The following is an 11166-nucleotide window of genomic DNA, read 5'->3' as shown; positions in this document are numbered from 1 at the left end:
TCTGTTGATAAAATCACAGAGCATATATAAATGCTTTCTTGAGGATAAACAGAATGCAATTGCTTGACTGAGGATACTAGAATTTGATGGTTTCTTGCCGTCATAATGATGTAATGAATTTTGTGCATGATTTCTGCCCATGCAATGCAAGAGGGCGTTAGTATATTACATGGAAATGAAGTGCCTCTATACATTGCTTTGATTTTCGGAACATTTGAAAAGACATCAGCTTGTTTTCCATTTACCCTTGTAATAAGATTGATGGAATCTTGAGGAATCTGAGACTATGGGGGGGATCCACTGTGGTGCTTTCTGAATGAGGATAACAAAGTTTTATTTTTGAGTAATGCTAGACATTAGGGTGACATGAAGACGGATATTAACTATTGGGATTCGTTATCTGCACATACGAATATGGATGCGGATGTGGCTAGCAAAAATCACTATTTGCATATGCGGATGTAGATAGTAGTTTTAGGGTATGCGGATGCCGTTAATAAACAAATCTGTATACCCTTTATGTATATATTCACCAAAATGAAGTTGTTATGAATAAGGTATAGATTATATTTACATCGTTTTCAAAAGTAATATGAAATTAATATATTTTCAAAACATTAGGGCTTAAGAAAATTAAAACAAGTTTAAAACACTAAACCGGTCCAAATTATTTTCAAAATTGTTTAAAATAGGTCATAATAGAGACCCAAAGAAAGTTATAAAAAAAAAAAAAAAAAAAAAAAGAAGAAGACTAAAATAGGCACAAAAAGCCTATTATCTAGCATACGAATAGCGGATTATAACTGCAATAACTGTGCTGACGCAGTTAATAAAAACATGATAGGGATATCTAAAAGGAATATCCACATTTTGCGAATGGGACTGCGGATATTACAAAAGTAAAATGAAATTAATATATTTTTAAAACATTAGGGCTTAAAATAAATTAAAACAAGCTTAAAACACTAAAAATCGGCTCAAATTATTTCCAAAATCATTTAAAGTAGGCCCTAATAGAGATTAAAAAAAAAAAAAAAAAAACTACAATAGGCACAAAAAGCCCATTATCTAAAAATAAAAACGGGAAAATTGTAGGATGCCTTCTGTCTAATTCTTAATAGAGGGATACGATAAAATTGTCTTCCAAATTGGACAGAAAAAAAAAAAAAAAAAAAAATCTTTTACCCCATTATAATAATTGATATATGTCCACGTTATTTTCACTTGCATTTTTAATAATGCATGTGGGAATTATATACAATGTTAATCTTATTAAAAATACATGTGAAAAATCATATTCTCTAAAATCAAATATCAATTTAATAGAATAAATTGAATGAATTTTCTCTATCTCAATTTCAAGGAAAACTTTGTTATAAGATGTCTGTTAGGTATTAATTTTTACATGCCAACCAATAATAAGAGGCTACGTGTAGGGGGGAGCAACACATTTAGAGATTTAAAATAATAAAAATTAATTTATATCCAACACCCCTCTAAATACTAAAATATAAATAAATAATTTAAAAACCTATAAATATTAATACAGTGCCTTGGCGCCTTTTTCCTCTCTTAAACCGACATTTTGAGTCCTTATTGTAGAGGAATTAGAAGTTCTCTTCAACCGCCCTATTGAGTGAACCGTCCATTTTGCTGTTGCTATGAAAATAAATTATAAAATTTAAAACAACAATCATGTGTTCAATCATTCAGATCTTATTTTTGCGTAGTTCGTAAAATTTGAATGACCGTTTATAACCATTCATTTTACATGACTTGTTACTACTAAATAGAACAACTTTAATACTGCGATTGTTAGGTGAATGGTACAAATATTCATGATTTTTCTAGGTTTGATGTTAGTGAGATATTGGAGTAAACTAAAGCTTTATGATTATCTAGATACTTAGATTCAAATATACAATGTGTACATGTATTGATGAATACTATAGGTCTATGATGTGTATGTTAATAACTTAATAATATTATAGTATACCCTTTTTTTTTTTTTAACCTCTATGAGTGTTAGATCTGATAACTGTTAGATTGATTAGATCTAATAAATTTCATCACAGGGGTTCATATTTTTCCCAACCCTAAAACATATTTTTAACCCATCTGCTCGATCTGCAACCCCAAGTCCCCAACCCTTATCAAACTCTGTTGGCGGAAAACCCACACCCGCTGCACATCTCGTTCTCTCTCCCCCTGGTCTCCTCCTCGTCGAACTGCCATCGCTGTTAACTTCTTCGCCGAGCTGCGTCGTCGCCGTTAAGTATCATCTCGTTCAGGGTTGGTTGCATCATCGCTGTCTCACCTCGTCTCTGGGCTGTTAAGTGAGCGAAGCGTCTCCCAAGCAAGTTCGGGCTCGGCTCGCATAAGCTCGGCTCGTGCTCGACTCGAATATTAAATGAAGCACTTCGTGAACACAAATCCTAACTCGAATATTAAACGAAGCAAGCTCGGCTCGACTCGGCTAACTCGTGAGCTCGGCTTGTATAAGGCTCGCCTCGCTTATTAAGCTCGGCTGGTATATTTTTTATTAAGTAACAAATAACAATATATAATCAACATTACTCATTTACTCAATAATAACAAATATACTATATACCTTTGTTTTTTTTTTGTTATTTATGTATATGTGTGTATATATATTATATATATAATATATGTATATATTAATATAAAAACATATAAGAAATATATATATATATATATATATATATGATATTATCATTAATCATTTTATTATATGATATAATCATATAGTACAACCGCACAAGTTATTGTGTCATTTAATACAAATATTATAATTAGATAGTTTATACTTTGGAAATTGGAATCGTATATATCACATAATCATTAATCATTATATAATCATATGGTATATCTGCATAAATTATTGTGTTATTTAATCAATACATTATAATTATATACTTTATTCTTATAAAACATATATGATGTATCACATGATCTTAGATCTAAGTTAATATTAATATTAATATTAATTGTGAGATAATATGATCATAAAATTTAAGTATGAGTGTACGACCATTAGATCATATGAATTTATTACTTAGAGTTTGAGTATTACTATTAGATTAAATGATTAATAATTAAGTAACTTTTTTTTTTTTTTTTTTGAAATAAGGGATCACTTGTATTCAAAACTCAATTGGAGAGAGCAATTTGCTCTTCCACAATAATATCAGAGATACACATTGGGATTTCATCAATCCAAAGCTTATCAATGACTCGCTTCATAGCCTCTTTGGCTAATACATGAGCTGCATTATTACCACCACGTCTTATGTGACCAATACGCCAATTCGGAAAGAGGGCCAACATTTCTCGAATATCATCAATCAATTGGCCAAAGTTTCGAGAAGACCGTTCCCCCGCTGTTACCGCATCAACCACTGTTTTGGCATCTCCCTCCAAATAAATTTGGGTAAGCCTTAAGTCTTTACATAAACACACAGCCATAAAAGCACCCAAGGCTTCAGCAGCAGTGGCGTCTAGTAAGCCCAGTCTTGTGGAACCCTTTGCTGCGATTCCTCTCCCCGCCTCGTTCCGCACAATCACTCCTACTCCAATCCGGCCATTGGCTTTGTCCAACGCAATGTCCCAGTTCACTTTGACCCAGCCATTTTCAGGAGCCTTCCATCGAGTTGGGCTTTCATCATCACCCCTTTGGCTATGGTTGTGCATGTTCGCCTTCATATACTCCTCCACTCCCCTGTTCGTTACTTCCACAATATCATTTGGGGAGATGAACTTACCCTCATGAATCCATTCATTTCTTCTTCTCCAGATATTACGAGTAACTCCCACTAGCAACTGTAAGTCTTCATCATCACATTTTCCTAGCAAGCCTTCAACCACTGCCAAGAAAGTAGGTCCTCTGCACCAACTCTTCTGGAATTGGCGTCCCATTGTACTCCACACGTCCTTGGCAGATTCGCAGCTCCACAGAATATGGAGTGTAGTCTCCTCCTCCAGACCGCATATGGGGCACCTTGGATCCTCTGTCACCCTTCGACTCACCAGATTTGCCCGAGTAGGAAGCAGATCATGGCATGCCCGCCAAAAACACAGTTTCCATGCATTCGGGATACCCAACTTCCACACTTTACGCCATATTTTGCTGTCTTCGTTCTTCTTCGATCCTTCCGCACTTGACTGGCAAATATTTTCTTTCCACAAATGATACGCACTTCTGACCGAGAACTCTCCATTTACCGTTCCTCTCCAAATCTGTCGATCTGGTTGATCAGTGTTACTAAGAGGAACAGTGAGGATGGATGTAACTTCTTCAGGCCAGAAAAGTTCCTTCAACAGAGTATGGTTCCACCCCTTTGTGTTGCTGTCAATAAGGTCCTTCACTTTTGCATCTGGAGGTAATAACGATCTAGGTGATTGGATCATGTAGGTAGTTGGACAAGGTACCCATTTACTGCCCCAAATATCTACCTTATTACCATTACCAATTCTCCAAATCAGCCCGTTTCTAATAACCTCACTAGCGCCAACGATACTTCTCCATGCAAAGGAAGGTTTATTTCCCAAACCTGCATCAAGGACCTCCACATCCGGGTAATATTTGGCTTTCAGAATTTGGGCAGTGAGGCTATCAGGGACTTTCCATAATCTCCAAACTTGTCTAGATAGGAGTGCTTTGTTAAAAACACTAATATCCCTAAAACCCAGCCCTCCCTTTGATTTGGCCATACCCAACCTTTCCCATTTCATCCAATGGATACCTCTTTCTTTTTTATTTGACCCCCACCAAAACCGTTGCATGAGAGAATTAATCTTACTACAAAAGCATTTAGGGAGCTGAAAAATAGACATACAATAAGAAGGGATCGCTTGGATTACCGCTTTGAGCAATATCTCCTTTCCCGCTTGAGAGAGGAGCTTGTTCTTCCAATCTTGCAACCGCTTCCATATCCTATCAAGAATATGTTGGAACTCTTTTGTTCTTGATTTCCCTACAAGGGCGGGAAGACCAAGGTACTTGTCAAATTGTTGAGTAACGGGGATACTAGCAGCTTCAACACGAGGTATACGACAGGGTGATCCCATCTCACCGTATTTGTTCCTCATATGTGCCGAAGCCCTTAGTTCTCTTCTCACAAGAGCCGATCGCGAAGGTGTATTGAGCGGGGTCCCTACTTCAAAAAGGGGACCTCGCATCAATCACCTTTTCTTTGCAGATGACAGTTTGCTGTTTTGCAGGGCAAATCGCCGCCATTGGAACCGTATGACAAAATTATTGACCACTTATGAGAGAGCGTCGGGTCAACGCATTAATCGGGATAAAACTGCTATTTTCTTTAGTAGAAATACCCCATTGGTGAATAATTAAGTAACTGATGTGTTTCTTATAATTTATACATTATAATTACAATTTACGGTAAGTAAAAACTTAACAATTTGAATTTAAATCATATATCATGAATCGTGATAATGAGAACATATAATATAAGTATATAAGTTATAACAATTAACATTGACCCATTACCCATATAAATTAGATAATGATACAATCATATAACCATATAAGTATATAAATGTTTACATATAAGATACAATATATATTAATATTGACATTATATAATTGACCCGTGTTAAACATTAACATTTTAACATATTAACTAAATAATACTATATGTAATATGATAATAGTGATTAGTGTGTGCGAGTGTGTGACATAAAGCGTTTTACGTAGTAATTTAAAAAATACTTAATCTAAAATAAGAAGAAAAAAAAAATACGCGATTGAAAAAAACACAATTTTTAAAATTGTAATTATTAAAATTGAAATAACAAACTGACCCTAAATAATACTACATAACACAGTTTTTATTCCTAATTTCTAAATTTTGAATTTTTTATTGAATTTAATAATTTACTTGAATTTGAATTTGATCTATGGTATATAAGTGTAATCGTAACTGTCCAAAATGTTTTGATGATCTAATAACCGTTGGATGATATTAAGGGATGGCAACTATCAAGCATTTACTAAAAAGAATATATATGGTGTAACAGAGACACCGTAAACTTGCTTTGTTTGATCTAATCTGACGAGTAATATTAAATGTTGAAAACGTATATATGATCAATGGATCATATTAAACAAGCACACCAGATATAAGTAGACACAGTCACATGGGATAAGTTTTTGGTAAAACGAATCCAACCGTTAATATTTAAAATTTAATTATTTTTCCAAATCCAACGGTTGGAAATTAGAGAACCCAAATTTAACCTAAATCTATCAGATCTCTCCATTCTCTCGACAGGTCTCTCCATTCTCTCTCCTCTCCTCTCACAGACTCTCCATCATCCTCCTCGCCTCCTTTCTCTGTTGCCGCTCCTACCACTCTCCCAGTGCCCCCAACATCATCCACCACCACCACCGCACACCTCGACGCCTGGCTGAAGCTGAACGGCTCGTGCCCGGTTTCCAGGAACTTGCCGCTGCCAACCCCGCTGTCCACGCCGCTCTCGGAGGACGTTTCAGTCTCGCAGTACGCCGCAGATCGGAGGCGGAGGAGGTGATAAGATTTGTGGGTTTTTCTTTTCTTTTTGGGTTATTTTTTCTCCGTTTCTTCTTGGGTGGTGGGTGGTTTGGGGTTTTGCCGTTTGATGTGTTTGTTTGGTTGCCCAGAAAATATTGGGCGGATTTCTTAAAGTTAGGCTAATTTTATGGTTGGGATCAATTTTGGGTGGGTCGAGATTCCTTGCCGTTTGATGTGTTTGTTTGGTTGCCCAGAAAATATTGGGCGAATTTCTTAAAGTTAGGCTAATTTTATGGTTGGGACCAATTTTGTTTGGTTGCCCAGAAAATATTGGGCGGATTTCTTAAAGTTAGGCTTAAATTACCAAAAAAAAAAAAAAAAGTAGACGAGCTCGAGCTCGAGCTCGAACAGGGTTCCAACCCTGTCGAGCCGAGCTCGAACAGCAAAGTCAGGCTCGACTCGAGCCTGGCCCAAAAATAAAAGAGCCGAGCCTGGACAGCCAAAGCTCGCCCAAGCTCGGCTCGTTTACACCCCGTCACCTCGTTTCTGGCAACGAGTAACCCATTCAACCTCTTTTAGTTGCAGATAAACAACAATTATTTACGTATTTCCCTCCCTTTTTTTTTGTTTTTTGTTTTTTTTTTAATTGTAGATAAAGTTGGCAGATATCTGATTTGAAGTTTGATCATGGCGACTAGTAAGTTTTCTGCTATTCATGGAGAAAATTATTGAAATTTCTCTTTGTATTATTTATTAGTTTAGTTATTTACAATTACGAGAGAGAGGATGAATTGAATTGAATAGAATATGTAAATACATAAATACAGGACTTCAGTTTGAGAACTCGTGCGAGGTGGGTGTGTTCTCAAAGCTCACCAATGCTTACTGTTTAGTTGCTATTGGTGGTTCCGAAAATTTCTACAGGTTTCCTGTACTTTCGTTTCTTTTTCTCTTTCTAATTTCTAATTTTTTACTTCTTATTATTATTACTGTTACTCCTCTTTTGATCTATTTATTTATTCGTTGTACAATGAATTCAATGCAAATGCACGTCTTTTGCCTTTACAGTACGTTTGAGTCGGAGTTAGCAGATGCTATCCCTATTGTTAAGACCTCCATTGGCGGTACTCGCATTATTGGACGCCTTTGTGCTGGTACTAATACCCTTTTTCTTGATTTTACTATTTTTCTTTTCTTTTATGGTATTATTTTGCTGTTAGAGAAAGATAGATAGCTGCAGAAAACCTTCATATCACTTTGCTTTCAATTGCCATTTGCAGGAAACAAAAACGGGCTTCTCGTTCCTCACACCACGACTGACCAAGGTTTGTATCATTTTAATTTGTTTCTCATGTTACAAATCATTATCTAAGTTGCACCTGATTATTGGTAATGTTTGCCAATAACTTGGAGTGGGTCATGTATTTGTCTGTTGCTCTTGCTTATCTTTTCTTCTTCCATGTAAATTCATAGTTTGAAAGTTTGTCATCCTAATTGAGCTAAAGTTGCTTAGTGATCATGATAAATTGAAGTAAAATATTTAAGCTTTTTTTTTTTGCCAAAATATTCTGTAACTTAATATGATGGTTTTTTGATTCTTGTACTTCACTGCTTCTGTTTTATTTGGCTTGAAGATGTGTTATATCATCTTCTGATTTTGTGGAGGAAATGCTATTGGCCTTGATTTAAACTGAAAAAATGCAGTGTGTTTGATGGAGACTATTAAAGTTAAAATTGGATGTTCTATGAAGTTTCTCAGACAGTATAAGGTTTTTCTTGAGAGCAGTTCTGTAACTTTGGCTAAAGGGAGGGAAATACATAAGATTATAACTTTAATTTATTCATGTGCACTGGTGATGCTAATAAGAGGATGAAGTGGTATTGGCAATGTGTGAATAGTGTGAACATGGAATGATGAGCTTTGTATAGTTTTTCTTTGTTTTTCTGCTTGAACCATGAAAAAGAAATTTTCATGTGTCATAAACATATGGATCTCAGGTTAAATTATATAGAAACATTTTCTTGTAAATTCATTAACAATGGGAAAGAAACTTGTAACTCATCGTAATAATTACAATAAATGGTGCTGTTCAATTCTCCAATTGTACCTCGGAGACATGAGGATGGTCTCCAACAGTTCATGTCCTTCTTTAAGCTGCATGTATCATATTTAATGATATCTTGGACTCTGCATGAGTGGTCCTTCAATCTCCTAGTATTTGGAATATCTATTGTTATGCTCGACAGTGCCTTAAGTTTTGGGGCCAGCATAATTGATCATTTATCTGTTTATTAAGGAAAAAAAAAAGTAGTGAAAAAAGATACTTTCTCATTTTTTCTTGATTGCTTATTATAAATTCCATTGGAGGTGTAATTACTACAGATCTCATTGTATTTTTTGATATGCACAAGCAATTTATCTACTGACTGACTTACTGAGGTCTTATTGTTTTGTGGCTATTGCTGCAGAACTTCAGCACTTGAGAAACAGTCTACCGGATCAAGTAGTTGTTCAGCGCATTGATGAGAGGCTTTCTGCTCTGGGAAATTGTATAGCGTGCAACGACCACGTTGCTCTCGCGCATACAGATCTTGATAGGGTATCATTGTCTTATATTTAGAGCTGATAATTTTGTAATTTCTGACTTACAGCCCAATCTGAAAAAGAGGCTTTGTGATTGCATTCATTTCATGAACCTCTCCTCCCCCTCCCTCCCCCTTTTCTTGTCTTCATATGTTAATCTCCCTTGCCAAAGTGTTCTTAGAAATTTTGAGCAAGTGACCATAAGTTATCTTTGCATAGACAAACAAACGGAAAATCCAACAGGTTGTAAACCTTAGATACCCTTTGCTTTCCTTTGTTCTGTTTCTGATCAAATTATCTATTGAGAGGTGCTTGATTCTTAAATGACAATTATGGAAAATTTCTCTGAAAAGCATACAGAATAGATAACATCAAGTGTATTGTAAACTGCGATTAGTTTTATTGCTTTCATTGGTTGTTATAAATCCGTCGAAGTTTGAGGAGGTGATGCATAAGGTTCCTTTGTAGAGGCAACTAAAGTAATTGGATAATATGAAAGAATATGCGGAGTTGAACCCTTAGATACATGCTCCTTTTTCCTTGAAGATACCCTAAAAGGTACCTTGAGAATTTTAATGGGGCAAGGTTTGTTGTGGAAGTTTAGATCCTCTTAGCAACAATTTGGTATAGAATTGTTTAGCATTCATTTTTGTTGGATGGTTGGATTTGGGTTGTCATATCTTAGAATCTTTTAGCAGGTATATTTTGGTTGTATGATTACCAAGGGTTTAGTAATGTGAGCTAGTAGTGTCTTTTGTTAAGAAGCAAGCAATTCTGGGTATTGTAATTTTCTTTTGAGAAGCACAGCTGATGCACCATTCCTTCCACTGAAATCTTGCTCCTTTTTCAGCTGGCACCATTAACCTTGTCAACTTGGAAGTTGGTAAATTATTCAGAATGAATTTGTTTTATTTTTGCGCAGGAAACTGAGGAGATGATCGCTGACGTACTGGGAGTAGAAGTTTTTAGGCAGACAATTGCTGGTAATATTCTTGTGGGCAGCTACTGTGCTTTCTCTAACAGAGGTGGTTTGGTAAGTAAAAATAAATGGCTCTCCTCGAAATGGTGTTTATTGAGGCATCATCCGCTTACTAGTGTCTTCATCAAACACTTGTTGTTGCAGGTCCATCCCCATACTTCCATTGAAGACTTGGATGAACTTTCAACACTTCTCCAGGTCCCTCTGGTGGCTGGGAGTGTGAACCGTGGTAGTGAAGTGATAGCTGCTGGGATGACAGTGAACGATTGGACAGCATTCTGTGGTTCAGATACCACAGCAACAGAACTCTCTGTCATTGAGAGCGTTTTCAAATTGAGGGAAGCCCAGCCTAGTGCAATCGTGGATGAGATGAGGAAATCATTAATTGACAGCTACGTTTGAGGCTTGAAGCACGTACATGTTAATTTTGACTTGTTTGGCAGTTATAATTTATTCTGTTTTCCTGACGTTTCGATCAAGAAGCATGAATTTTGGAATTCTTTCGTTCAATGGTACGAAAGAATGAATTAATTGTATCTGTTAATCTGACAGACAAACACCTCCTACCTCTGTAAATGCTTGTTTGAATCATCGGATGCTCGCCCAAGTTGGGCAGTTTTGTCGCCTATCGAGAGAGATCATTGCTCATTAGTGATGGGTATTGCTGGCCAGCAGCGTTCACCTGGATGTTCCCTAGTGCTAGGAAATGACTTCTACTCAACTCAACTCAACATATTTTTAAGTGTTCATCTCTTAAGTGTTTCTTTTTCTTCTTTTGTTTTTCTTTTAAAAAACAAGTGGATGTGAATGTGCCATATAAACAAAAATGTTTGAAGATTGTGAATGCTGATTATGGATTTTCCATATGTTATGATTTATGATACATGTTTTGATGTGACATGCTGCCAATTTCATTTATCAGATGACCACATGTACTATATGCGATAAATATTTTGTAATTGTAAAATCGACACAAGCTTGTCTTAAGAATTTAACCCTTGCAAGAATAATTTACTCATTTCACATTGATTGAAGTTGAGTGTTTTAAATACTTTTTATTTTTATGTTTTTTT

The 11166-nt window shown here is 35.8% G+C and overlaps 1 protein-coding gene across 1 annotated transcript; it reads left to right on the top strand.

The window, feature by feature from the left end:
* Nucleotides 1-7150: 7150 nt before the first annotated feature.
* LOC132170523 (eukaryotic translation initiation factor 6-2) lies at nt 7151-10959 on the top strand (the record flags this gene model as incomplete). The annotated part of the gene is given in 7 exon segments (XM_059581528.1): nt 7151-7227; nt 7358-7454; nt 7599-7684; nt 7811-7855; nt 9000-9130; nt 10037-10147; nt 10238-10959. Coding segments are annotated over 7 exon segments (738 nt in total). The 3' UTR covers nt 10496-10959.
* Between the last annotated feature and the right edge of the window lie 207 nt (nt 10960-11166).

This window comes from Corylus avellana, chromosome ca2, assembly GCF_901000735.1.
Source record: "Corylus avellana chromosome ca2, CavTom2PMs-1.0".
Taxonomy (NCBI): domain Eukaryota; kingdom Viridiplantae; phylum Streptophyta; class Magnoliopsida; order Fagales; family Betulaceae; genus Corylus; species Corylus avellana.
Note: the sequence above shows the minus strand (reverse complement) of the source record. Positions and strands in the feature narration are given on the sequence as shown.